This window comes from Sinocyclocheilus anshuiensis, unplaced genomic scaffold, assembly GCF_001515605.1.
Source record: "Sinocyclocheilus anshuiensis isolate Anshui unplaced genomic scaffold, SAMN03320099.WGS_v1.1 scaffold471, whole genome shotgun sequence".
Taxonomy (NCBI): domain Eukaryota; kingdom Metazoa; phylum Chordata; class Actinopteri; order Cypriniformes; family Cyprinidae; genus Sinocyclocheilus; species Sinocyclocheilus anshuiensis.
Window position 1 is genome coordinate 79,541 of NW_015549588.1, and position 27,460 is coordinate 107,000.

A 27,460-nucleotide genomic window follows, 5' to 3' on the forward strand; every position below is an offset into this window, starting at 1 on the left:
GACAGAGGAGGAGTTGGGGATGGAGGAGGGTAATTAGCTATTGAGCAATGCGAAAACTGCTGATAATACTGAGGGAGCTTATACATGAATGCTTAGATAGGTGTCGTATTCCTATAGGTTGATGGGGATCAGCTGAAGGTCAGCTGATGCGAGCTTGACTAACGTGACCTGCCAGAACTAATGCTACGCTTGAGAGAGATATATATATATATATATATAAAACATTATTTCAATTAATGAAAACTGTTTTTTAGTAGTTGTATTAGTTAACAACAACAAAACTGAAATAACACATAAAATGGAAATACAGAAATATGTAGTGACTAAAACATGTTAAACAAATCAATACTTATAAAAATCTAAATCTAAAAAAAAAATCTAAACTTATATTTTATCTTAATTTCATGTAATTGCATAAAATATGGACACAATTTATATTAATCTAGTAATTTAAGCAGAAACCTGTAGATCAAAAGGTTTTGAAGATCATGAAAAATATAAATTCAGACAAATATGTCTGATTTCTGAAGAACAGTATATACAATATTCTTATATATTTTATCTATCTATCTATCTATCTATCTATATATATATATATATATATCAGTCCAACATTCCCTATCAGTACCTTGAAGAACTCAATCCAGAGGAGCATCCTAACTGTCTCTCTGTTTGTCTCAGGTCAATAAGACGTTTCAGGAGCTCGGTGTGCTCAGGGACCTCGGCGGCATGTGGGAAGAGATGAGACCCAAAATCTGGAACTTCATGGAGAACAGTGAGGAGATGGACCTCGTTCGGGTGCGTCTCACACACACACACACACACACCTGTCTGAACACAGATAACATTCCTGAAACAAAAGATACTGTTCCATGACTGTGCTGCGAAAAGCTCCAATGGTGAACTTCACACTGCCACCTTTTGGACAAAAGCCATACTGCATTTTAACCTCACTACTGAACTCACATGGCACACAACATGTGGCGCTCTGCAGGAAGCACACTTATTACTGAAGATCTTCATATCCTTGGAGAATTCTGGGGACCTATTTGTAGCTAAACGAATGAAAAAGTGTTACGAACGTTAGGTGTTTTGTTGTCATAAGCACAAATGCTTAACTTGCTGTCACATTGCTATGTGCATGACTTTCATGCAAGGTCGTGCAGAAAAATTAAGTAAGCAAGCAAGTAAATAAGTAATTAAGTAAATAAATAAATAGAAATTAGATTTAAACAAATATAAATTGGATTCATTTTTATTAAAGTGTTATTAATTTAATTATTGATGCACTAATTTACAGTACCGTACAATAGCCTAATTAAATGCAATATAATAAATATGTAATAAATATAATAAGACTTTAATTACCTTAAAAATATTGTCCAAATATTTTAGATATCTTTATAATATTACCTTTTCACAGCATAAAGTATGCTTAAAAGTGTGTGATAAAAATGTTTTCAAATTATGAAAAAATTTTAATATTTATTTTTTTGTTTACATTTACTTTTACATTTGCATTAATTTATAGTACCGTAAATAAAAAAACAAAATTAGATTAAAATATATATTTAAATAAATAATGCATCTAACAGTATAGCACAATAATAAGTATGGAAATTTTTAATAATTTAACTTAATATAAAATAAGTATTTTCCAAATAATATTTTAGACATCTTTTTAATATTACTTTTCACAGTGTAAAGTATACATGTATAAATGTGTAAAAAAAATAGTTTTTACATTTCGTTTTTTGTCTACATATATTGATGCACTAATTTATACTACCAGAAGCCATTTGTCTTGTATGGCTATTAGCTACATGATATTTCAGTAATTAATTGAATTTCTCCTATTTCTCCTAAACAGACGCTCCTCCAGAACAACGCTAGCGCTCGCTTCTTTAACGCCAAGCTAAGCGGGACGAACTGGAGCGTGGAGGACGTGTCCAGCTTTCTGTCCAAGGCTTCAGAGGACACACGTCCCCATGGTTCAGCGTACACATGGCGGGAAGCGTTCAACGAGACGGATCAGGCCATCCAGACCATCTCACGGTTCATGGAGGTACGCATGTATACACACTCGTCTTCACAAACACAAAGATCAGATCTGTCTGGCTTCTTCATTAGAATTGACTTGACTGATAATGTCAGTGACTATGTGGGCATCGCTGCTAATCAATCAAATGGATCTAGAAAAACTGAATCTGTGTTTTCAGTTCATGCCTTACTTTTCTGGGTCAGTGTGTTGCTCTGTCGGATGAAGAAACAGTTCTCAGTTCTCCACTGAATTACACTGACAAATCAATTATGCTGCAACCCACCGAAGCAGGTCAAGCCAGTCCAAAGTTAGCCGAACTGACTGATTATTTCATTAAATACTCGTGTAAACTGGCCCTGATTTTTTTGATTGGCAGAATTGCATCATTCGGTCAGCCTGACCCCGACTTCTTTCCGATAAACTGTTTATTTTCATTCTCCCCTGAAGTGTGTGAACTTGGATAAGCTGGAGCCGGTGGCTAACGAGGAGCGTTTGGTAAACAAGTCCATGCGTCTGCTGGATGACCGCAAGTTTTGGGCTGGGATAGTGTTTCCTGACATGCAGGCCAACACGTCTGACCTGCCGCCCAACGTCAACTACAAGATCCGCATGGACATTGATAACGTGGAGCGCACCAACAAGATCAAGGACGGGTAGGAGACATGCGTTTCTGATTATAGAGAAAATGAACGGGATTTTAACTGTCTTTGAGAGCTGATGGTTGTGTTTCGCTGTAGGTATTGGGATCCCGGTCCTCGAGCAGACCCGTTTGAAGACCTGCGGTACATCTGGGGCGGCTTCTCCTACCTGCAGGACGTGATTGAACACGGGATCATACGAGCTCTGACCGGCAGCAAGGAGAAAACGGGGGTTTACATCCAGCAGATGCCTTATCCATGCTATGTGGACGACATGTAAGAAACGGCATTCTTCAGCCTTTAAATTGAGCTTTAAATGAGCTCTGAAACTCGGGTTTCGTTCACAGTTTCATGCAAAAACAAATCAGTAACAATTAGGCTCTCTGCTGCACTGCTGTCTTGAAAGGGTTTTCAAAGGGTCTTAGATGCCACAGGTCTTCATGCAAGAGAGTGACCCCCATCCTAATATCCTCAAAAGGCAGCTGTATTTATTCATGTATATTTCAATTTAAAATGTGAACAATTATAAATATGTGTAAAGTGTGATTTTAGTTTTATTTAATTTAGTTTTATTTTTTCTACTCTACTTTCTACTTTATTTATTTATTTCATTACAAATTATTTTTATTTATTTAAAATCTAATTTGTATCGTTTATTTATTATTTATCTTAATCAAATTGCTGTTATTTGCTTATTTCAATTTAAAATTGTATGTTTTTAATTAATTTTACTTTAATATTTTTAATTTAGTTTAATTCTACTTTTATTTTTTGTTTGTTTGTTTGTTTATTTAAAAAGTATTTATATTTATTTAAATCTAATTTGTATTGTTTGTTTATTTTTTATTCTAATCAAATTGCTGTTATTGTTTATTTCATTTTTTTATCCATTTTTAATTAATTTGACTTTCATCTATTTAACGTACTTTCATTTTACTTTTATTTATTTGTTTAAATCTAAATATGTATATTTTTATTCTCTTTACTGTAAAATGTATTTATTTATTTCAATTTAATTAATTCTTTATTTATTTTAATCTATTTTGAAAATTATTTTTTTAATTATTTATTTATTTTAATCTATTTTGAAAATTCTTTTTAAAATTATTTATTTATTTATTTTTCCACATTGTTTTTATCTAAACATTTCCCTATTATTCCCTCACAGACCCTAGTTTGAAAACCCCTCTAATGCATTTAAAGTCAGCTGCCCACTAAGTTATCTCATACCAACTGAAGTAAAACCTCAAAAGTGACCAATCTGGTGTGCTATACATTTGATTTCAGTAGAGTTAGGATGTTGCCAAGCTAAGAATGTGATATTATAATAAGCATAAAAACACAAATGTTGGGTATAACTGCCAATTATTAACTACACTGGGCTTGTTTCAGTGCATTATGAGATTAAGAGATGCACATGATGCTGCTTTTGCCCTAAACTGTATCTTAGCAGATATCATTTGAAACAGACGTGCTCCTGCGTGTTTTATCAGCACCATTGATTATCTTCATGCTGAAGGTGTAACCCATCCTGTCTGCTCTGCCCTAGTTTCCTGCGGGTAATGAGCCGCTCCATGCCTCTGTTCATGACTCTGGCCTGGATGTACTCGGTGGCCATCATCATCAAGGGTGTGGTGTACGAGAAGGAAGCCCGGCTCAAGGAGACCATGAGGATTATGGGTCTGGATAATGGTATATTGTGGCTGAGCTGGTTCATCAGTAGCCTGATCCCACTGCTCATCAGCGCCGCCCTGCTGGTGCTCATCCTGAAGGTGCGTATTGTCAAAGACTGATAGAAAAATATAACCCTAACAACTATTTAACTTGATTTTGTTTGTCATGTTTGCTCAGATGGGGAATCTGCTGCCGTACAGTGATCCTGGTGTAGTCTACTTGTTCCTGGCCTCGTTTGCGGTCGTGACCATCATGCAGTGTTTCTTGATCAGCACGCTCTTCTCCCGCGCTAACCTCGCCGCGGCCTGCGGGGGCATCATATACTTCACTCTCTACCTTCCCTATGTGCTGTGCGTGGCCTGGCAGGATTACGTCGGCTTTGGAGCCAAAGTAGTAGTGGTGAGTGAATTTTATTTCTTAAATGTCATCTGCTTTGCCTTTTGCAATACCCAGCGCCATGGGTTTTCAATATTTTAGATGCTGCGGACCCCCAAATATAATCATTCTCATGCGAGCCATCTATATAGTTTGTTTAGTGTTATAAAGACCCAGTTTATACTGTGAAAAAAATTATATTGTAAGATGTTTAAATGACTGTAGATGTATTTATTGATTTATTTATTTTAATCAAATATTTATTTATTTATTTTTAGCTATTTATTTAAATTTGAATTATTATATATTTTTATTTTAAACATTTATTTATTTTGAACATATTTTTTATGCATTTATTTTTAACTAATATTTATTTATTGCATATTTATTGTAATCTGTTTATTTATTTAATTTATTATTTTAATTACATTTTTTATTATTATCTATTATTGCTTTATTTTAATCTCATTTTTATCAATATGCTTATTTTAATTACATTTTAATTTAATTATTTTAGCGTTTATTTACTTACTTTTTTATTATTATTAACAATTGTATTAAAATTCTATACACATTTTATTTAGTTATTTTAATCAAATATTTTTTTTGTTTAGTTTTTATACATTTATTATCACATTTTTATTGATTTATTTTAATCTATTTTGTTGTTAATTTTTATTATTGTAATCAATTTTTATTTTATCCTTTTTTTTTGTTTAATCCAGTTTTTATGCATTTATTTATTATAATCATTGTTTTAGTTTAATCTAATTTGTATGCATTTATCAATTATAATCAAATTTTTTATTTATTTCAATTTATTTAATTGTTTATTTTTATTATTTTAATCAATTTCTATTATTTATTTTCATCGTATTTTTTATTATTCATTCCTTATTACATTTTCTACACCCCTGACCTTTGCTGTTTATGTCCCGTCATGTATTGAACGCCTCTGTCTCTCTTTCCTCAGAGCCTCTTGTCTCCGGTGGCGTTCGGCTTCGGCTGCGAGTACTTTGCTCTGTTCGAGGAGCAGGGTGTGGGCATCCAGTGGAGTAACCTGCTCTCCAGCCCCATGCAGGAGGACAGCTACAGCCTCACCACATCCATCTCGCTCATGCTCTTCGATTCGGTGCTCTACGCCGTCATGACCTGGTACATTGAAGCTGTGTTTCCAGGTACGTGGCTTTTTGAAGAGATGTACTTTCAAGACATTGACAGCTTGGGTAAGTTTCTGATGGTCTAAAAACGTCACTCCGACAGGTCAGTACGGCATCCCACGACCCTGGTACTTCCCCTTCACCAAGTCATACTGGTGTGGAGAGAAATGTGGTGGGATTACATCAGCACCGACCAACAAGAAAGAAAATGCTGAAGGTAGAGAAATGAAACCAAAAATCTAACCAAAATCTAATATTTATATATGTCTTAATTTCCCAGAATGCTCTAGTTTTCAGGATGGAGCCAAACAAAAATGGTCGACATGAAAAATCTAAATATTGCATGCAAAGACTCTAGCTGTTTACTCTCTGTTTTCTAGCTGTATGCATTGAAGAAGAACCGGCTCATCTGGATCCAGGTGTTTACATCGAGAACCTGGTGAAGGTCTACAGCAATGGCAAACTAGCAGTGGACGGTTTGACTCTGGGTTTTTATGAGGGTCAGATCACCTCCTTCCTGGGTCACAACGGTGCTGGGAAAACCACAACTATGTACGACAGCTCGGATCCTTTTATATCTGATGTTAATACTGTGATGATGTAAATAAGATAAGCTCAATATTTCTTGCTTTCTTAGGTCTATCCTCACTGGCCTGTTTCCACCCACCTCCGGCACTGCTTACATCCAGGGCAAAGACATCCGCACCGATCTGAACACTATACGCCAAAACCTGGGCGTCTGTCCGCAGCATAACGTCCTGTTTAGCATGTACGTTACACCAAAAGCAGATTTGTGACACTGGACCACAAAACCAGTCATAAGGGTCAATTTTTCGAAATTGAGATTTATACATCATCTGAAAGCTGAATAAATAAGCGTTCCATTAATTTATGGTTTGTTAGGATAGGACAATATTATTCTGAGATACAACTATTTGAAAATCTGGAATCTGAGGGTGCAAAAAAAAATCCAAATTCTGTCCAAATGAAGTTCTTTGCAATGCATATTACTAATCAAAAATGAAGTTTTAATATATTTACAATAGGAAATTTACAAAATATATTCATGGAACATGATCTTTACTTAATATCCTAATGATTTTTGGCTTAAAAGAAAAATCAATAATTTTGACCCATACTATGTATTTTTGGCTATTGCTACAAATATACCCCAGCGACTTAAGACTGGTTTTGTGCTCCAGGGTCACATTTTAGTAGCTCAGTTTTTTGTATGCAACACAAAATAATGATAAATGATAAATAATAAGCAGCTTTAAAGTTCTTGTTGATGTGTTTCAGGCTCACCGTGGAGGAGCACATCTGGTTTTATGCACGTCTGAAGGGTTTGCCTGAGGAGAAGGTGAAGTCGGAGATGGAGCAGATCGTGATGGACCTCGGCCTGCCTCATAAACGCAAATCTCGCACCAACCAGCTCTCAGGTACGGAAAGTACACTGTGTAACGGCAGAGATTTAGCTGTACCTTTTATAAGAGTTTTTCTATTTGAATATGTTGTAAAATCTAATTTATTCCTGTGATCAAAGCTGAATTTTCTGCATCATTACTCCGGTCTTCAGTGTGACAGGATCCTTCAGAAATCAATTTCATATGCTGATTTACTGCTTAAGGCTTAAGAAGTATTAATAGCAATGTTGAAAACAGTTGTGCTGCAGTGATAAATTTTTTCCCCCCCTGGGTCCTGGGTTAGATATAAAAAGTTCACAAGAGCAGCATTTATTTGAAGCCGAAATCTTTTGTAACATTGTAAATGTCTTTACTGTCACTTTTGATCAATTTAATGTATCCTTGCTGAATAAAATTAATATTTATAAAACGGATAGTTCCGGTCCTTGATTCTGATTAGTTGAGCCACGTTCAAAGCTGCAGTCATTCTAGGAGGAATGCAGAGGAAGTTATCAGTAGCGCTGGCGTTTGTTGGAGGGTCAAAGGTCGTAAAGGTCGTGGAGCCCACAGCTGGAGTCGATCCTTACGCTCGCCGGGGCATCTGGGACCTGCTGCTCAAGTATCGTCAAGGTAAGCAGATTCTGTTTTAGCGAGCACCGTCGTGTTGGTCTTCCTGAAACGTCCATTAAACTGTATGGTTTTACCTCTAGGACGCACCATCATCCTGTCCACCCACCACATGGACGAAGCTGATATCCTGGGGGATCGCATTGCTATCATCTCCCACGGGAAGCTGTGCTGTGTGGGCTCCTCTCTGTTCCTCAAGACCCAGCTGGGGACGGGATACTACCTGACGCTGGTGAAGAAGGACTTCGATCTCTCGGTCAGCTCCTGCCGCACCTCCAGCAGCACCGTCTCCTATTCCAAAGCAAGCCTCAAGAAGGTACGCATGTTTAATATGTAGTTTGGCTGTAAGGGAATCTCCATATTTATGTTATGGCGCTTTTCCACTGCGTGGTACGACTCGGCTCGGTACGGCTCAGTACGGCACGGCATGGTTCGGCTCGGCACGGTTTGCGTTTCCACTGCAGTTCAGTACCGCTTTAGAGTGGGCGGGATTATTAACATGTCATTATAGTTGTGCCGCCTCTACTACCACGACTCCTAAAAAAAACTTTTTCATTCCGCATCGCCCCATCAAGCTCTCGCTGGATCCGCTCCTCTGCTATCAACGAGAGGAACGTCTGTACTTCCGCAACAGACAACAAAACTTTTTGGTTGTTAAAAAAAGGTGCGCTCGTTCAAAACAGTTGCGTTCGATCCTTCGCTGGCTGTGCTGATTTAAATCTAGCAGTTCTTTTGTTTTTGTGTCGCAAGTTCAGTGATGCAGGTAGAGACGATTCTCTCTGGCCAATCCGTGATCAGCAGAGTTTACACGTCACGTTTTGGTAACGGTACGGTTCACTTGGAACCCCAACCGAGGTGGTACTAAAAAAAGTACCAGGTACCAGGTACTGTACCCAGTGGAAAACCCCCAAAAAAGAGACACAACATCAAGGGTGTCCAGTCCTGTTCCTGGAAGGCCACTGTCCTGCAGAGTTTACTACCAATCCCCAATAAACACACATGAACAAGCTAATCAAGGTCTTCAGCACTATTAGAAACTTCCAGGCAGGTGTGTTGGGATACGTTCGAACTAACTAAGACTCTTCAAGTCCAAGTCCAAATCCAGTCCCAATTTAAAGAAGAGCCCTGAGCTAGACTCTGCAGGATGTTGACCACCCCCTGCACTAGGTCATTTCAGGCATGCAGGTGTGAGAACTGGTTTAAAGTTAAGGGATAAATGGTGCTAGAACAGATTAAGCAACAAGGTAGAACGTCGCAGGAAGTTACACTGCCAAGTTGCAAGCTGCAGTATCATTAACTGTAGTGAGTATGGCCAATTATAGTAACAAACCCCACAAGTAGTGGTTCACCAGAAAGTGTGAAATGTGTGGTAAAAAAGTCCTGTTAAATGTTTTGGACGAAGTCCCAGGATCATGCCAGCTGAGAAGCACAAAACAAGCACAACAGAATGAAGTGATACCCATAGCTGCCGCAACGGCGGGGGCGCGCTGGGCTGGCATCATAGGGGAGGTCTGGGATGGTGTCCATGGGCTGGAAATGCTGTATGCATTGAAGAAGAACCGGCCCATCTGGATCCAGGTGTTTACATCGAGAACCTGGTGAAGGTCTACAGCAACGGCAAACTGGCAGTGGATGGTTTGACTCTGGGTTTTTATGAGGGTCAGATCACCTCCTTCCTGGGTCACAACGGTGCTGGGAAAACCACAACTATGTACGACAGCTCGGATCCTTGTATATCTGATGTTAATACTGTGATGATGTAAATAAGATAAGCTCAATATTTCTTGCTTTCTTAGGTCTATCCTCACTGGCCTGTTTCCACCCACCTCCGGCACTGCTTACATCCAGGGCAAAGACATCCGCACCGATCTGAACACTATACGCCAAAACCTGGGCGTCTGTCCGCAGCATAACGTCCTGTTTAGCATGTACGTTACACCAAAAGCAGATTTGTGACACTGGACCACAAAACCAGTCATAAGGGTCAATTTTTCGAAATTGAGATTTATACATCATCTGAAAGCTGAATAAATAAGCGTTCCATTAATTTATGGTTTGTTAGGATAGGACAATATTATTCTGAGATACAACTATTTGAAAATCTGGAATCTGAGGGTGCAAAAAAAAATCCAAATTCTGTCCAAATGAAGTTCTTTGCAATGCATATTACTAATCAAAAATGAAGTTTTAATATATTTACAATAGGAAATTTACAAAATATATTCATGGAACATGATCTTTACTTAATATCCTAATGATTTTTGGCTTAAAAGAAAAATCAATAATTTTGACCCATACTATGTATTTTTGGCTATTGCTACAAATATACCCCAGCGACTTAAGACTGGTTTTGTGCTCCAGGGTCACATTTTAGTAGCTCAGTTTTTTGTATGCAACACAAAATAATGATAAATGATAAATAATAAGCAGCTTTAAAGTTCTTGTTGATGTGTTTCAGGCTCACCGTGGAGGAGCACATCTGGTTTTATGCACGTCTGAAGGGTTTGCCTGAGGAGAAGGTGAAGTCGGAGATGGAGCAGATCGTGATGGACCTCGGCCTGCCTCATAAACGCAAATCTCGCACCAACCAGCTCTCAGGTACGGAAAGTACACTGTGTAACGGCAGAGATTTAGCTGTACCTTTTATAAGAGTTTTTCTATTTGAATATGTTGTAAAATCTAATTTATTCCTGTGATCAAAGCTGAATTTTCTGCATCATTACTCCGGTCTTCAGTGTGACAGGATCCTTCAGAAATCAATTTCATATGCTGATTTACTGCTTAAGAAGCATTTATTATTAATAGCAATGTTGAAAACAGTTGTGCTGCAGTGATAAATTTTTTCCCCCCCTGGGTTCTTTGATAGATATAAAAAGTTCACAAGAGCAGCATTTATTTGAAGCCGAAATCTTTTGTAACATTGTAAATGTCTTTACTGTCACTTTTGATCAATTTAATGTATCCTTGCTGAATAAAATTAATATTTATAAAACGGATAGTTCCGGTCCTTGATTCTGATTGGTTGAGCCACGTTCAAAGCTGTTGTAAATTACTCTACAAACATACACCTTTGTTTACTTCTGTGTGTTGCTCGGCAACCACTTTGTTGGAGCCACAACTGATTCTGAGGAACTACATTGTTTAGTGGAAGAATACTGTTTTTATTAATATCATTACACTTTATTTGCTCCGTTTTATTCTGTGAAACCTTACTACGCATAACCGTTTTATAAAAGCAATAAGCCCCATGAAGCCGTGGTTTACAGTGAATTTATAACAGCTAAGGGGGTTTTCGCGTCGTGCCTAACAATGCCCCTTAGCTGTTATAAATTCACCTTAAACCACGGCTTCACTGGGCTTATTGCTTTAGCACAGTAGCGTATGATTTGTTTTTTTTGTTGAATTTCCAGCAAAAAAATAACTGTATTGTGGTATAAAAATACTCATATACTGTGACTAGGATGAAACAGTAACGGAACTAAGTGTTATGGTCCTTATAGGAGGAATGCAGAGGAAGTTATCAGTAGCGCTGGCGTTTGTTGGAGGGTCAAAGGTCGTGATCCTGGATGAGCCCACAGCTGGAGTCGATCCTTACGCTCGCCGGGGCATCTGGGACCTGCTGCTCAAGTATCGCCAAGGTAGGCAGATTCTGTTTTAGCAAACACTGTCGTGTTGATCTTCCTGAAACGTCCATGAAGTCGTGTGGTTTTACCTTCAGGACACACCATCATCCTGTCCACCCACCACATGGACGAAGCCGATATCCTGGGGGATCGCATTGCCATCATCTCCCACGGGAAGCTGTGCTGTGTGGGCTCCTCTCTGTTCCTCAAGACCCAGCTGGGAACGGGATATTACCTGACGCTGGTGAAGAAGGACTTCGATCTCTCGGTCAGCTCCTGCCGCACCTCCAGCAGCACCGTCTCCTATTCCAAAGCAAGCCTCAAGAAGGTACGCATGTTTAATATGTAGTTTGGCTGTAAGGGAATCTCCATATTTATGTTATGGCGCTTTTCCACTGCGTGGTACGACTCGGCTCGGTACGGCTCAGTACGGCACGGCATGGTTCGGCTCGGCACGGTTTGCGTTTCCACTGCATTTCAGTACCGCTTTAGAGTGGGCGGGATTATTCACATGTCGTTATAGTTGCGCCGCCTCTTACTACCACGAGTGGGCGGGATTATTCACATGTCATTATAGTTGCGCCGCCTCTACTGCCGCGACTCCTAAAAAACTTTTTCATTCCGCGTCGCCCCATCAAGCTCTCGCTGGATCCGCTCCTCTGCTATCAACGAGAGGAACGTCTGTACTTCCGCAACAGACAACAAAACTTTTTGGTTGTTAAAAAAAGGTGCGCTCGTTCAAAACAGTTGCGTTCGATCCTTCGCTGGCTGTGCTGATTTAAATCTAGCAGTTCTTTTGTTTTTGTGTCGCAAGTTCAGTGATGCAGGTAGAGACGATTCTCTCTGGCCAATCCGTGATCAGCAGAGTTTACACGTCACGTTTTGGTAACGGTACGGTTCACTTGGAACCCCAACCGAAGTGGTACTAAAAAAAGTACCAGGTACCAGGTACTGTACCCAGTGGAAAACCCCCCAAAAGTGAACCGTACCGAGCCGTACCGTGCCGTACCATGCAGTGGAAAAGCGCCATTACTGACCCTAAAGTTTTCTTGGTGCCATATTTTGTGATTTTCATTGTCCTGCAGGAGGACAGTGTATCTGAGAGCAGCTCTGATGCTGGACTGGGCAGCGACCATGAAAGTGAAACCACCACCATAGGTATATAGCTGGGTTATTATCGTTAACTAAAACTATTCTACTATATCGTTAATTAAACTAAAGCTGAACTAAAATATATACATGTAAAATACATAGAAATGTTACATGGAAAACTGAAACTAAACTAAACTGAACTAACCGAATCACTAAAGTTACTAACTGAAATAAAAAAAATTAAACTGAAATAAAAATAAATATTAAATGGAAAACTAAAATTAGAAATGTTGATGAAAAAGTAACTGAAATAAGTTTAAGCTCAATCACTGTACTTGCTAACTAAAATAAAACTGAACTAATACTAAAACTAAAAGTGAAATAAAGAAAAATTAAAACTAAAAATTAAATGTAAAACTAAAAAATTTAAAATGTTGCATTGGCAGCTAACTGAAATGAGGTTAAGCTGAAGCACTAAAATTACTAACTAAAATAAATAACTAAAACTAAAAACGGAAGTAAGATAAATGAAAACGAAATATTAGATAGACAAAAATTATAAATCTTACCTAGAAATAAAAATAATTGTAACTAAATAATAATATTTGACAGTGTTGTCAAACGATTAATCGCGATTAATCGCATCCAAAATAAACGTTTTTGTTTACATAATATATGTGTGTGTACTGTGTATATTTATTTTGTATATATAAATACACACACATGCATGTATATATTTCAGAAAAAAATTTGTTTATATATTAAATATATTTATTTAGAATATAAATTATATGAATATAAATATAGACGTGTAAATACATGTAAATATTTTCAAAATACTGTTTGTGTGTGTATTTATATATACATAATAAACATACACAGAACACACACATATATTATGCAAAGAAAAACGTTTATTTTGGATGCGATTAATCGCGATTAATCATTTGACAGCACTAATATTTAATAAAAAAAATAAAAAAAAATATAAAAATGACTGGAAATGAATCTAAAATTAAATTGAAAACTAAAAATATAAAAATCTAAATCTAATTAAAAATATGAATAAAAATTAAAACACTATAAATAATACTAAAATAACACTGATGTATAGAGTTAATAAACTCTTAAAGGGATAGTTCATCCAAAAATGATTATTTACTCACCCTCATATTATTCCAAACCCATTGGTTTTGGAGCAAAACTCTAGTCCTACACGCATTTTGAATGTTTTCTCAACTCTTTCCATATTATAGACATCTCCTTGATCTCCAATGTGATTTTCAAGCACGTTCCTACAGCCCGACTGGTCGAAGATCTCGGGCACGAGATCACTTACGTTCTGCCTTATGAGTCGGCCAAAGACGGAGCGTTTGTGGAACTCTTCCATGAGATCGACGACCGGCTCACTGACCTCGGCATTTCAAGTTACGGCATCTCTGACACAACCCTGGAGGAGGTAACGAAGCATTGAAAACATTTCAAATCTCTTTAGTTCATTCAGTTCGTTTCATGCAAGAATGTGAATATAATTGGCTTGTATTTGATTATTTTGAGCAGATTTTCCTCAAAGTGGCAGAGGACAACGGTGTTGATGCTGAGATGTCAGGTAAAGCCGAACACATTTTACTTTCACTGTTGTCAATGCTTTATGTAAACATTTAGCAATAGTGTCTCTGGAAACACATGACTTACTCCCGTTGTGTCGTGAATTAGATGGGATTATATCTGCACGCAGGAACCGCAGACACGCTTTTGGTGACCATCAGAGCTGCCTGAAGCCTTTCACTGAAGACGACTTTGATTTCAATGACTCAGAAGGAGATCCAGGTAGTTACTTTACCCATCCTTCATCCATCCCACTTACTTTAAACATATTTTGAAATCTGAACCATCATCTAATGTGTTGAAGTTTGATGTCAGTTCATATGTGGTCTAGAGCATGGCCAGTATTTTCATTTAGATTTTTTTTTTTTTATCATTTGAGTCAGTGTTATTTTACACTATTGTAGTGTTTGAAATTGTAAATTTTTTGCATTTTTATTTTTATAGTTACTTTTATGCTTTTTCATAAAATTTTAGTTAATGTTTTAGTAATTTTGTTATTTGTTTTTGTTGTTTTTATTAGGTTTTTTATTTGTAATGTTTATTTTTTCATGTCAGAGTGAAATTAATAACTAAATTTAGAAATATTGCCTTGGCAAATAACTAAAATAAAGTAATTTTTATATTTCATTTTATTGCAGTTAATGTTTATTTTATATCAATTAGTGTACTTTTTTTTTGTTATATTTCTTTTTTAGTTAATGATAACAGTAATGATTTGAATGCGCTTTTGTAAGTAATTTTTTTAAATGTTGTTTATTTTTTGGAATTCTTTTTATTTCTGTGATTCACTTCAAACTGTCTGTTTTAGTTAATCAGTTTGAAAGTGATTCATTTGTTCATTTTATTGCTATGTATTCTTATTTTGGTGCATGTGATTTCATATGACTGAAAATCTATTATTATTCCTTTTGCTTATTTACTGGAAGATATGGCATTTGGTCATTATTATTATTATTATTATTATTATTAAACTGTTTGTGGGTTGATGTGCACCTGCAGAATCTCGTGAGACAGACTGGTTGGGTGGCGCTGATGGTAAAGGTTCGTACCAGGTGAAGGGCTGGAGTCTGAAGAGACAGCAGTTTGTAGCTTTGCTCTGGAAACGCTTCTTGTACGCCCGACGTTCCCGGAAAGGTTTCTTTGCTCAGGTATGGTCTTCATACAATATTCTGTATTGTCTGTTTGCAGATCCATAAATGTAATATACTTCAAAACGCATCTTTCCAGATTGTGCTTCCCGCTGTGTTCGTGTGCATCGCTCTGGTCTTCAGCCTCATTGTCCCTCCCTTCGGAAAATATCCCAGTCTCGCTCTGGAGCCCAGCATGTATGAGGAGCAGTTCTCCTTCATCAGGTATATGCTACCATCCACACACTTGCGTGTGCGCTTTAATTCCCATGATTCTTTGAGAGCCTAATGACTGGTTTCTGACTACAGCAATGATGCACCAGAGGACAGACACACAAACAAGTTACTTGAAGCTCTGATGGACAATCCCGCTTACAGTGAACAATGCACAGACGAGCAAAACGCTGCGTGAGTCTTCAAACGTTTTTCCAATATTGATTTGTTGGAAATTAAAAATATTAATGAATACATTTGCATCTAGAAGATTCTTATATTTAATTGAGTCTTTATTTTAATTGACAATCAACTATGAAAATTCCTGTAATTAAAATCCCAGTCCTTTATTTCAATTATTTAGTTGTTATCAAAGATATATATTTATCAATTTTACAACATTTATCAATTATCAGAGATTATCTATATAGATTTGTATGAAAGCTGGTTTCTGCCACTGAATAAAAATAAAAAAGGTCCTTGCAACTCGCAATTGCGACGTTTTTTCGCCTCCGAATTTCAAGATATTTTCAAACTAGTAATTGTGCGTCAAGAAGTCAGTATTGCATGATATAAAGTCGCAATTGTGAGAAACAAATCAGAATTGCGAGTTTGTATGCAATTGCGAATTATGAAGTCAGAACTGTGAGATATAAACACACAATTTAAAAAAATATCAATATTGGACTTTAAAATTCGCAAATTGCATTTTTATCTCACAATTCTGAGAAAATAAGTCAGCATTGCGAGAAAAAAATTCAGAATTGCAAGATATAAACTACCGCAACTGTGAGTTTATATCCCACAGTTCTGACTTTATAACTCACAATTGTGTTTATATCATTCAATTGTGAGAAAAAAATCTGAATTGTGAGATGTTAACTCACAATTGAAAGAAAAAAGTCAGAATTGTGAGATAAAAGGTCACAGTTGCCTTTTTTTATTTGTTATTCAGTGGCAGAAATAGGCTTCCATAGATTTGAGTATCCAATAAGTTAAAAAAAATGTGGGGAATTAATTTTTTTTATTTGTATTTTTTGTGGAAAGTAGCAAATCATGTCCGATTAAAGATGGAGAGTGGATGGTTCCAGAGATTCCCGAGACCGTTCAGGACATATTCGTAAAAGGGAACTGGAGTATGGAAAACCCATCGCCTCTATGTGAGTGCAGCTGTGAAGGAAAGAAAAAGATGCTTCCCGAGTGTCCGCCAGGTGCAGGGGGTCTGCCACCGCCTCAGGTAGACATTTTCACCAAATACTGTGCTTCTTCAATAGCAATATTGCTTTATTATGTTTCAATGACAGTACAACGATCTCTTCTGATTTCCCTTAGGTCAAAGTCACCACTGATGAAACCTTGCAGAATCTGACAGGCAGAAACATTTCAGACTACTTGGTGAAAACATATGCACAGATTATTGGGAAAAGGTAAATTAAGCCAATCCAGAAGTAAAGGCTTGCTTGATGTTCCTGGTTTTCATTCTCCTCACAGTGCTTTAACTCTGTGTTGTGTTGTTTTGTCTGTCCAGCTTGAAGAACAAGCTCTGGGTCAACGAATTCAGGTAAACTTATCAGTGCAGATCTATTATGATGAGGAAAGTAATAATAATCCAGTGGAAGATTTGGGCCTCAAATCGGTTTCTCATTGGCTGTTTTGCAGGTATGGTGGATTCTCATTGGGTGCTAGAAGCTCTCAGGCCCTCCCCCCTGGTGATGAGGTCACCGATGCCATCTCTCACATTCGTAACCGCTTCAGTCTTCAAGCGGTATGTCACCTGTGTTAGGTTTATGACTGATGTTTAAACACCAGCTAGGGCTCATAAACTTGAAAGCAGTTGTTGCCCAATGTTTGGGATTTACCTGCTTTCAACCTGTTTTCATTGTGCAACCCACAGGGAACCGCAGCTGACCGCTTTCTGGGAAGCCTGTCAACTTTCATCCGAGGTCTCGATACCAAGAACAATGTGAAGGTGAGTACTGGCTAGATGTATTTGTCTGACCTTACAGACATAGATGTCATGTTTATCATGGTCATGATGAAAGCTTACACTCTTTTGATAAGTTGTCAAATAAAGACTTCACAAGACTTACAAGTGCTTGATTATGAAAACGTATCTTAGTGTGATTAATCCATCAATAGATTTCCTGGCAGAGTGTTAACACATTGTTAACAGTGTTAACACTATTTATAAACAGCTTTAGATACTGTCCAGTAGAAAATCGGCTTACCTTAAGGTGCCATTATATAAATTGTTTTTGTGAAGTATTGATATTTAAATAATAGAAATATATAAAGAACTACAAGTACATAAATAACTTGATAATAAAATAATATATATATATATACTGTATACACACACACACACACATTTTATATATACTGTATATATAATTATTTTTATGGTAAGTTATGTACTTGTAGTTCTTTAGATAATATAGATAGTTACAAATATTGATTTTATTTATATGTATGTGTATATATATATATATATATATATATATATAGACAGTTACAAATATTGATTTTATATATATATATACTGTATATATGTATGTATGTATACAATTGTTATTGTAAGTTGCATATGCACTAAATATACAATAAAGAACTACATAAATAATAAAATGTCAAAAATACATAAAAACTGCATGTGTAAAAATGCAAAAAGAAAATGCATGTATTCACAGGCCTTAATGTCTTTTATATGAAAGCATCTAAGAGGTGGAGGCTGTTAGAGACACAATGCAACCTTGTCAGTTGTGGCCAAAGTTAATCTATTTTTGTAGATGGACAGTCTAAAATGATGCCAAAACTCATAAACATTGCTGATTGCACAATGTCAAGGAGCTGTAAGGGCTTTTGTTGGTGTATAAGAGCGAGAAGAGTGACATGATTGTGTCCTATTGCAGATCTGGTTCAATAATAAGGGCTGGCACAGTATCGGAGCGTTCCTCAATGTCATGAACAATGCCGTCCTGCGTGCTAATCTGCCCCCCGGCCTGGATCGCTCCAAATTCGGCATTAAAGCGTTCAACCATCCACTCAACCTCACCAAAGAGCAGCTCTCACAGGTGGCGCTGTAAGTAACCAACAGCGCAGTTCATACTCCCCTCCATTTACACACACAGTCTTGATATCTCTGACCTTTGACCCCATCTGCTTCCCAGAATGACGACCTCAGTTGACGTGCTGGTGTCCATCTGCGTCATCTTCGCCATGTCTTTCGTCCCGGCCAGCTTTGTGGTGTTCCTCATCCAGGAGAGAGTGAATAAAGCCAAACACATGCAGTTCATCAGTGGAGTGCAGCCCTTCCTCTACTGGCTGGCCAACTTTGTGTGGGACATGGTGAGGATTTTGTAAAATGTTTTTACTCTTAAACGTATCAACATCTGTTCAAATGCTCTTTGACTGATTGCATGTTTGTCCTTCAGTGCAACTACATTGTCCCGGCGACTCTGGTCATCATCATCTTCGTCTGTTTCCAGCAAGAGGCCTATGTGTCCTCCACCAATCTTCCTGTTCTCGCCCTCCTGCTGTTGCTCTATGGGTAAGACGCAAAAGATCGGTCCAGTAGCCTTTACTATTTATCATACACTACTGTTCAAATGTTTGGGGTCAGTAAGTTTTTTTTTCTTTGGAAGAAATTAAGCAAGAATGCATTAAATTAATCAAAAGTGTCAGAAAAGACGTTTATAATGTTACAGATGATTTTCTTTTGAACTCTCCAGTCATCAAAAATCCTGAAAAAAAATGTAGCAAGGTTTCCACAAAAATTGATAGAAATGTTTCTTGAGCAGCAAATTAGTATATTAGAATGATTTCTGAAGGATCATGTGACACTGAAGACTGGAGTAATGATGCTGAAATTTCAGCTTTGATCACAGGAATAAATTACAGTTTAAAAATATTAAGATACAGTTATTTTAAATTGTAATAATATTTCACATTATTACTGTTTTTACTATATTTTTGATCAAACAAATGCAGTCTTGGTGAGCAGAAGAGACTTCTTTAGAAAACATTAAAAAATCATACAGACCCCAAACTTATATGTATGATATATGTATATGTATGTATACTATATGTATGATATATCTAAAAATATGTCACTAATATGAAAGCTTTGGCCATGTGCACTTCTTTGTGTCCATCTAGGTGGTCCATAACACCCCTGATGTACCCAGCGTCATTCTTCTTTAAGATTCCCAGTACAGCATATGTGGTTTTGACCAGTGTTAACATCCTCATTGGAATAAATGGCAGCGTATCCACGTTTGTCCTGGAGCTTTTCGGCAGCAATGTAAGTTCATATTTCTCAGCTGTGCTTGATTATATGTGTCACGTAATCCAATTCAAAAGAAGCCCTAAATGAACTGTGACTGTTTCTCCTCAATGCTTTTTTAGGAGATTGGTGGCATCAACGACATCTTGAAGAACGTGTTCCTGATCTTCCCTCACTTCTGTCTGGGCAGAGGACTCATTGACATGGTGAAGAACCAAGCTATGGCTGACGCTCTGGAGAGATTTGGTGTGTATCACTCTCACAAATACACTATTCAGTATAACTAACCAAACCTTTATTATTTGTTCGAATAATGTTCTTTTTAGAATGTTCATTTAGAATTTCCGCTCTAACCAAACAGATAGCTGAAAGTGTTTTTCCACCGATATTGTTTAAATGATTGCTGATGTTGATTTGGTTAGGGGCCCCGGGTCAAAGTGACATCTAGATGTGGACATAACATGTCCTGGATCATTTCCATGGAAATGCATTAGGACTGCAGCTGCTCAAACACGCTTTCCTCTGAACATAATCACATTCTAAGAAACACATCAAGGCCGTATGAAGCTGAATTTAGTTTGTAGACCTTGGCGTGTTTCCAAAACCTAGTGAGCTGCCTGTTTATCAAAAGCAGTTTTAACATTTATAAATAAAATTAATTCAATACCAAAAAATAATGATTAAAAAAGTTCAGTCTAATTAAACACTGACTGAAAACTGAACATTTTTTAACCCATATTTGTGTGTGCTGTGTATTTCTATACTTACTAGAGCATTGCATCGTTACTTCAGCAGCATGCATGCAACACATCATACTCTGTTTCTGCTTCTACTGACATGTTTGTGCATGTTTTCAGGCGAGAATCGCTTCCGCTCTCCTCTGGCGTGGGACATGGTGGGCAAGACTCTCTTTGCCATGGCCATAGAGGGTGTGATTTTCTTCTGCATCACCGTCCTTATCCAGTACCGTTTCTGCATCAAGGCCAGGTGATGTTACTTTCATACCTCACTGCAAAACAAGGGCATGCGAAACCGTTTTAAACATATGTAATGTTTTGGTATTAATATAGGCCGGTCAGCACTAAACTGAAGCCGATCGGAGAGGAGGATGAGGATGTGGCCAGAGAGAGGCAGAGGATCTTGTGCGGAGGAGGACAGACTGATATCCTGGAGCTCAAACAGCTCACCAAGGTCTGTGACACACACACATATTTATGTAAAAAAAAAAATATTTATAGCAGATTCCATCTACATTCTGATTCATTCATTATATGTATAATATTACATAAATAATAATAAAAAAGTTAATATGAATAAATTCTGTGTGCATATTAAATGATAAATACAAGTATAATTAAAATGTAGTTGTAATTATACATTTCAAAATTTATTATGTGCTTATTTTTATTAAAATGTTAATTATGAATTACGTAAATATTTAATTAATAAACAATATTTAGAAATTATAAAAGCTTCACTTTAGTGAATGCCAGAAACATGACCGATATATATATATATGTTTTTTTTTCAGTTATTTTTCTGACATTTACTAAGGTGGCTCAAGCCAGTTTTTGTCACACAGTAATTATTGCATCAGTGTTGTTGTTCAGTTCTATAATAACTAGTGCTGTCAAATGTTTAATCGCGATTAATCGCATCCAAAATAAAGGTTTTTGTTTGCATAATATATGTGTATACTGTGTATATTTATTATGTATATATAAATGCACACACATACAGTATGTATATTTGAAAATATTTCCATGTATATATTTATATTAATATAATTGATTATATATATACATATTTCAAATGCATAAGCATATCATATTTTTCTTAAATATATACATGCACATGTGCGTGTTTATATATACATAATAAATATACACAGTACACACACATATTATGTAAACAAAAACCTTTATTTTGGACGCGATTAATCGCGATTAATCGTTTGACAGCACTAATAATAATATTGCTGATTCTGCAGGTTTATAAGAGAAAGCAGAAGCCAGCTGTAGACAGACTGTGTGTGGGCATCCCACCAGGAGAGGTGAGATCATCTTCTTAGTAAATAAATAATAGCTTTTGTTTAGTTCAGCCTGGCGTTGTATGATTACCGATGCTGATCAGGGTTTTGATGATATAATGTTCTCTCATCAGTGTTTTGGGTTGCTCGGTGTGAACGGAGCTGGGAAGACGAGCACATTCAAGATGCTCACAGGAGATTCTGTTGTCACTAGCGGAGAGGCCTACTTGGCAGGAAAGAGGTGCATAAATTAAAACGGCATGCTACTGATTCAATTAATACTTTAAACACTGGGTTTTGTGGCTTTGAGGTTGTTAATATGCTAGTGTAATCCTAAAAACAATGCTCACATTGTGTTCCAGTATGAGCAGCACTTTTTGAAACAAAAATGTGTTTCATGACCTTTTTCATAATAGTACCACCAAACTCTTGGCTTGTTTTCTGCAGCGTGCTGACAGAGATCGATGAAGTGCATCAGAATATGGGCTACTGTCCACAGTTTGATGCCATCAACGACCTGCTGACTGGACGAGAACATCTGGAGTTTTACGCCATTCTGCGGGGCATCCCAGAGAAGGAAGTGTGCGAGGTCAGTTTTTAGCTGCTATTGAAAGGGAACGTCTGACTACTAATGTTGCAGCTGGTTATCGAGGGATCTGATTGGTTGTTTGTTGGTCGCAGGTGGCGGATTGGGGCATTCGTAAACTGGGCCTGATGAAATATGTAGACAAAGCCGCAGGAAGCTACAGCGGGGGAAACATGAGGAAGCTCTCCACCGCTATGGCGCTCATCGGAGGACCGCCAGTGGTGTTCTTGGTGAGTGTGCAACTAACTTTATGATCATTTGTTTAGCTAGTGCATCATAATCCAAAAATGCATCACAGGTTTGTAATGATTTGTTTGTAATGGAGAGCAGGGGAAAAGAAGGCTACATGTAAATAATAAAATGCAAATGCATAAAATGCTAAATAAAATACAAATGGAGATGCAACTATACAATCGTGCATAATTAGCAAAAGTATAGCAAAATAAAATAAAAAAATATAAAAGCTAAATATTATTGACATTTAAAAGGAAGGACAAATTATGCAGTTGTGCATAGATAGCAAAGTATAGCAAAATAAATAAAAGCTAAATAAAAAACTAAAAATAAAAGCTAAGTATTATCAACATTTTAAAGAAAGAAAACATTGCGCAATTTAGCATAGCTATCAAAGTATAGCAAAATAAATAAAAGCTAAATAAAATTAAAAAATAAAAAGAAACTAAATATTATCAACATTTAGAAGGAAGAAAATGAGCAATTTGGCACAGTTATCCAAGTATAGAAAAATAAATAAAAGCTAAATAAACAATAAATATTTTATGCCGACCACAATGTGTTTTGTGAGGTGAATTAGTGACTGCGAAGAGCATTAACCATCAAATTGGAGCAAAATCTGTGCGAAGTTTTTTCACTGAATTCAAAACAGACACAAAACCACCAAAAATTATGCTTTTTTTTACTCTACAAACCCCAAAAAACACTGCATACGGGTCTATATAGGTCATTTGCATTTCATGAAAAGATCTTATGTGCTGTTAAGTGCTGTTGTGTAACAGATTGGTCGTTGGGCAGACCTAGTTTTCCCAGAACAAAAGCCATACCCACACATTGCCACATTTTAGTACACCGTAAAGCGTTTAATTCCCAAGGAAGCGGGTTGCATTTAGCAGTTAAAGCGAGGCAGCGCGGCGCTCCAGTTTCCTGGCGGCCGTCGATCAGAGCGGAGGAACATGATCACGCTCTTCCTTCTCTTTATGGTGTTCTGCTTGTGTTTCCTTTGATAATAATCAGAAATGTTTCTTGAGCAGCAAATCAGCATATTAGACTGATTTCTGAAGGATCATGTGACACTGAAGACCGGAGTAACATAGGAGTAAATTACATTTTAAAATATATTACAATAGAAAATAGTTATTCTAATAATATTTCAATATTTTATAATAGTACTGTTATAATAAGCTAAAATAAATAAGCAAGTTATTTATTATTTATTTTAAATTGTAATAATATTTCAATAATTCATAATATTACTGTTGTTAGCAAAAAATATATAAGCAACAATTAAAATAAGGAGAAAATTAAACCAAAAAGCTACTATAAAATTAAGTTATTTTAAATTGTAATAATATTTCAATATTATTACTTATTATTATAATAAGCAAAAAATAAATGAGCAAATATTTCATTAAGCACAAAAATTAAGCAAAAAAAGCTATTATAAGATTGTTTGAAATTGTAATATTTTATAATATTACTGTTATAATAAGCAAAAAATTAAATGAGGCAAAAATTCAGTAAAAAAGCTATTATAAAATTAAGTTATTTTATTTCACAATAATACTGTTTCACTTTGTTTTATCAAATAAAGGCAGTCTTGGTGAACACAAGAAACTGCAATCAAAAACATTAAAACATCTTGCGAACTTTTGAACGTTAGTGTAAATTAAAAAACAAAAACAGAAGTTTGCTGAATAGCAAAAACTACAAATTTGCAGTAAAATACAAACAAAAACTAAATTGCAATTACAATTACCGCACTATAAAGGTAATAAGTTGTGACTCAGTCTGTTTGTCTGTTCATTTTAGGTATTTGTCAATTTTGCCAAGGACCAAAGTGACGAGGACCACTTAAAAGACATTTCCATTAACAAAAACGATGCCGTCGTGGACATTTCTCACCTGAACGCCTTCCTCATAGACGAGAAGGCCAAAGAGACGGTGGTGTGATCCGCCATTCGATGGATACAACAATCCACCTTCATGGGACTAGCGTGTCGTTTTTTTGTACTACTATTTAGTTTTTTGTTCAATTTTCAGCCGTGTGTGTTTGTGCCCACAAGAGGGCGCTGGACCTGAAACACACTACTGAAACAAACCATGCAAATCAATGCAAAAAAAAAAGATTGAAGAAAAATGAACGCCGATGACAGCGAGGCCGAGCCTGGTGCTCGTCGCTCCGTCGCGAGGAAACTTGAAGCTGTTCGCTCCACTAGCGGTGAATGTTTGATTGACAAGACGTCTGCGAAAATATCAGACACTGCCAATGCGATCTAACGTTAATTCAGGGCCGACGTTCATCTCCTCATTTAGCGCAGGCTTCAAACTGTGCATTTCAGCAACTACTCTTGGTCTTTGTACTTTACTTTTTTTAGATATGCATTTTAAAACTATACTCAAAAGATATTTTGATGCAACGACGTGCAATGTTTCACTATTGTTATTATTGTCAAAGTGTCGTGCCTTGAAACAACACTCCGCTAATGGACTCGAAGCATGGAGCACACACTGTCATCATAGCTACGGTGGTATTTAGGTCTACTGTGAAGACGGAGCGGACGACTTTAGAAGTTAATTGCATGCTTTTTACGTGGATGACGTGTTTAGGACTCCATCGTGAGCTCAAGCATGTCCCAGCTTTGTTATCCTGAAGTATTTCTGTGTGGATTTCAACAGGTGTTCGCTGATCTTGAGCCGAGTTTAGTGGGACTTCGTAGTTGTTTTTGTGTCCACAATGGGCCGAAGCGGAGGCGAGTTCATATTGTGTGAAACTGTACAGAAACAAATCATGTCCGTGCCAAACCAGGTCAAGTGGTTTTAAATCATAGCAAATGAGCGTAGTATCAAGCAAACACGTTGTCGGTGTTGGATATTATGGTAGTGGCTCTCAGCAGGCTGCTAAATGTTACATTTTTGTTGTTGTTTTCTACACCATGTGATTTGAAACAAGAGTTTCATCGTACAATAAGGCCTTGAGAGACAAAGAAATTACATTCATAGGCCTCTAGTACAGGAGTTAATATCTCAGGATGTGCCTCCTTATCCTAAAAGCTTAAGTTTAGTTTATTATACCACTTTTATGATCTCGACCAATAGCACCGCTGTTGTTCGCCTACAGCGCGAAGTGACCAAAAGCAATGAGGTGCTACTGATCGAGTTTATTTTTCAAATCCATGAGGTGCTTTTTAGTCAAACACCTTCAGAAATTAAGCAGCAATCCCTGCTGCACATTGAATGACGTGGAAGAAGACAAAAGTACTGTCTTTGGTCCAAAACTGAAGCACTTTATAATGTTAAACTGGTCTTGACATTCATAATTCACAAACAGGACATTTTGTGTTTAACAAAAGGTTAATAGACAATTTTAGATGTCCCACCGTGGCCATTATTTTCTGTGTTACAATGTATGTGTTTACATTTTAAATATTAAAAAGCTATTTCAGTCAGTCTTGTGTCCTTTTTCTGTTTTGCGAGTAGAAAAAAAAAAGAGAATTGCAATAAATAATGTTACTGAAATGTTAGTCAAAGACAAACTTTCTGGCGGTGTATTTGTAGGATATACGCACTTATTTTAATTAAATTAATAATATATAGACAGAAAAAAAATTAAAAATACTTGCAGGGTTGAGAAACATGCAAAAAATACAAACACTTTTAAATGGCTAAATGCATGTTTTCTTAAAGTAAATGTTGATAATTTCCACAAAGTGTACTTTTAATTGAAAGGCATAAACGGCATCACAATCATAAGCGTAGTTTATAAACTGATAGATTAATTGGTTGACTGATTGATCTAGAAAGAAAAAGTTGTTTCGGTCTGAACTAAGGTTAAATCACCTCCATTACATTCAACCGCAGGCTCTCTTTCCAAAACCCCGCCCTTTAAAGTCATGCCAGCCAATTACAGGTCAGTAACACCAGATGCACAATGTGATTGACCGGTAAATGTCTGATTAGCCAAAATCAGCGCAGGTCGCTCTCTTACTCTTATTTTTTCACATAAACAAAACTTATGGGCGTTATTTCAAAATCAGGTTTACATGTCAACATATATGTTATGTTAACATATGTTTCCGGTATTATAAGCGGTGTTAGACCTGTATTAATCACATTTTCCAAGTGTGAATGTGGCTCAGCGCTATTTCCAGTCGTTTGTCTCAACGGTAGAGACATGTAAGCTGTGTCTCATTTAGAAGGCTGCGCCCTCCGGAGGTCGCATTCGAAGGCTGCATACGTCATCGAGACTGTCTCATTTCAGAAAAGCAATTAGGACACTCGGAAAGCGACCTTCGAATGCGACCTTCTTTCACAGGAATTCGGAGGATGCATGAGGTGTATCCTTCGCTGCTACAGATAACCCACAATTCTTTGCGTCGCCGTAAACAACCGTTGTTAATTTGAAAAATGCCGGCGCCGGCAGATGTACACACTATGATGTACAATGTGGTATATTTACAACTTACTTTAAATCGCCTCGGTAAAAACGGATAAACTTTGTTTTTAATATCCTCCTCCTTTTTTTCTCTAACAGATGTCTGCTGTACGTACGCTGCAGCTCTTCAAACATTGAACAAAATAAAACAAGTAAAAGCATTTTTTTTTTCAAATTACTTTCCAAATTTAGAAATAATTTTCCTTCAAGTAGTGTGAGAGCGCAACGATGCTCTAAATGTGTTGGCATAGCAACGTGATACTTCCTGTTTCCTTTTCCGCCTGTCCTACGAAGGCCGTCTCGTTTAATTCTA

General features: G+C 36.8%; 1 protein-coding gene across 1 annotated transcript in view; it reads left to right on the forward strand.

The window, feature by feature from the left end:
• Positions 1-23,067, forward strand: part of LOC107657990 (ATP-binding cassette sub-family A member 1-like) — a 39,724-nt gene extending 16,657 nt beyond the window's left edge. Inside the window, exons 11-46 of the mRNA XM_016446348.1 lie at positions 682-798; positions 1,871-2,065; positions 2,489-2,694; positions 2,779-2,955; positions 4,229-4,451; positions 4,531-4,752; positions 5,702-5,906; positions 5,992-6,105; positions 6,269-6,440; positions 6,526-6,657; positions 7,188-7,327; positions 11,419-11,556; positions 11,637-11,869; positions 12,627-12,699; positions 13,890-14,092; positions 14,194-14,242; positions 14,350-14,463; positions 15,241-15,389; positions 15,469-15,593; positions 15,678-15,776; positions 16,629-16,818; positions 16,914-17,008; positions 17,110-17,142; positions 17,241-17,346; positions 17,476-17,550; positions 18,491-18,660; positions 18,749-18,926; positions 19,013-19,128; positions 19,737-19,881; positions 19,986-20,109; positions 20,721-20,850; positions 20,934-21,054; positions 21,854-21,916; positions 22,027-22,133; positions 22,340-22,481; positions 22,574-23,067. Coding sequence (XP_016301834.1) covers positions 682-798; positions 1,871-2,065; positions 2,489-2,694; positions 2,779-2,955; positions 4,229-4,451; positions 4,531-4,752; positions 5,702-5,906; positions 5,992-6,105; positions 6,269-6,440; positions 6,526-6,657; positions 7,188-7,327; positions 11,419-11,556; positions 11,637-11,869; positions 12,627-12,699; positions 13,890-14,092; positions 14,194-14,242; positions 14,350-14,463; positions 15,241-15,389; positions 15,469-15,593; positions 15,678-15,776; positions 16,629-16,818; positions 16,914-17,008; positions 17,110-17,142; positions 17,241-17,346; positions 17,476-17,550; positions 18,491-18,660; positions 18,749-18,926; positions 19,013-19,128; positions 19,737-19,881; positions 19,986-20,109; positions 20,721-20,850; positions 20,934-21,054; positions 21,854-21,916; positions 22,027-22,133; positions 22,340-22,481; positions 22,574-22,732 — 5,040 coding nt within the window. The 3' untranslated portion in view covers positions 22,733-23,067. The remainder of the gene's footprint in view (positions 1-681; positions 799-1,870; positions 2,066-2,488; positions 2,695-2,778; positions 2,956-4,228; positions 4,452-4,530; positions 4,753-5,701; positions 5,907-5,991; positions 6,106-6,268; positions 6,441-6,525; positions 6,658-7,187; positions 7,328-11,418; positions 11,557-11,636; positions 11,870-12,626; positions 12,700-13,889; positions 14,093-14,193; positions 14,243-14,349; positions 14,464-15,240; positions 15,390-15,468; positions 15,594-15,677; positions 15,777-16,628; positions 16,819-16,913; positions 17,009-17,109; positions 17,143-17,240; positions 17,347-17,475; positions 17,551-18,490; positions 18,661-18,748; positions 18,927-19,012; positions 19,129-19,736; positions 19,882-19,985; positions 20,110-20,720; positions 20,851-20,933; positions 21,055-21,853; positions 21,917-22,026; positions 22,134-22,339; positions 22,482-22,573) is intronic.
• The last annotated feature ends 4,393 nt before the right edge of the window (positions 23,068-27,460 follow it).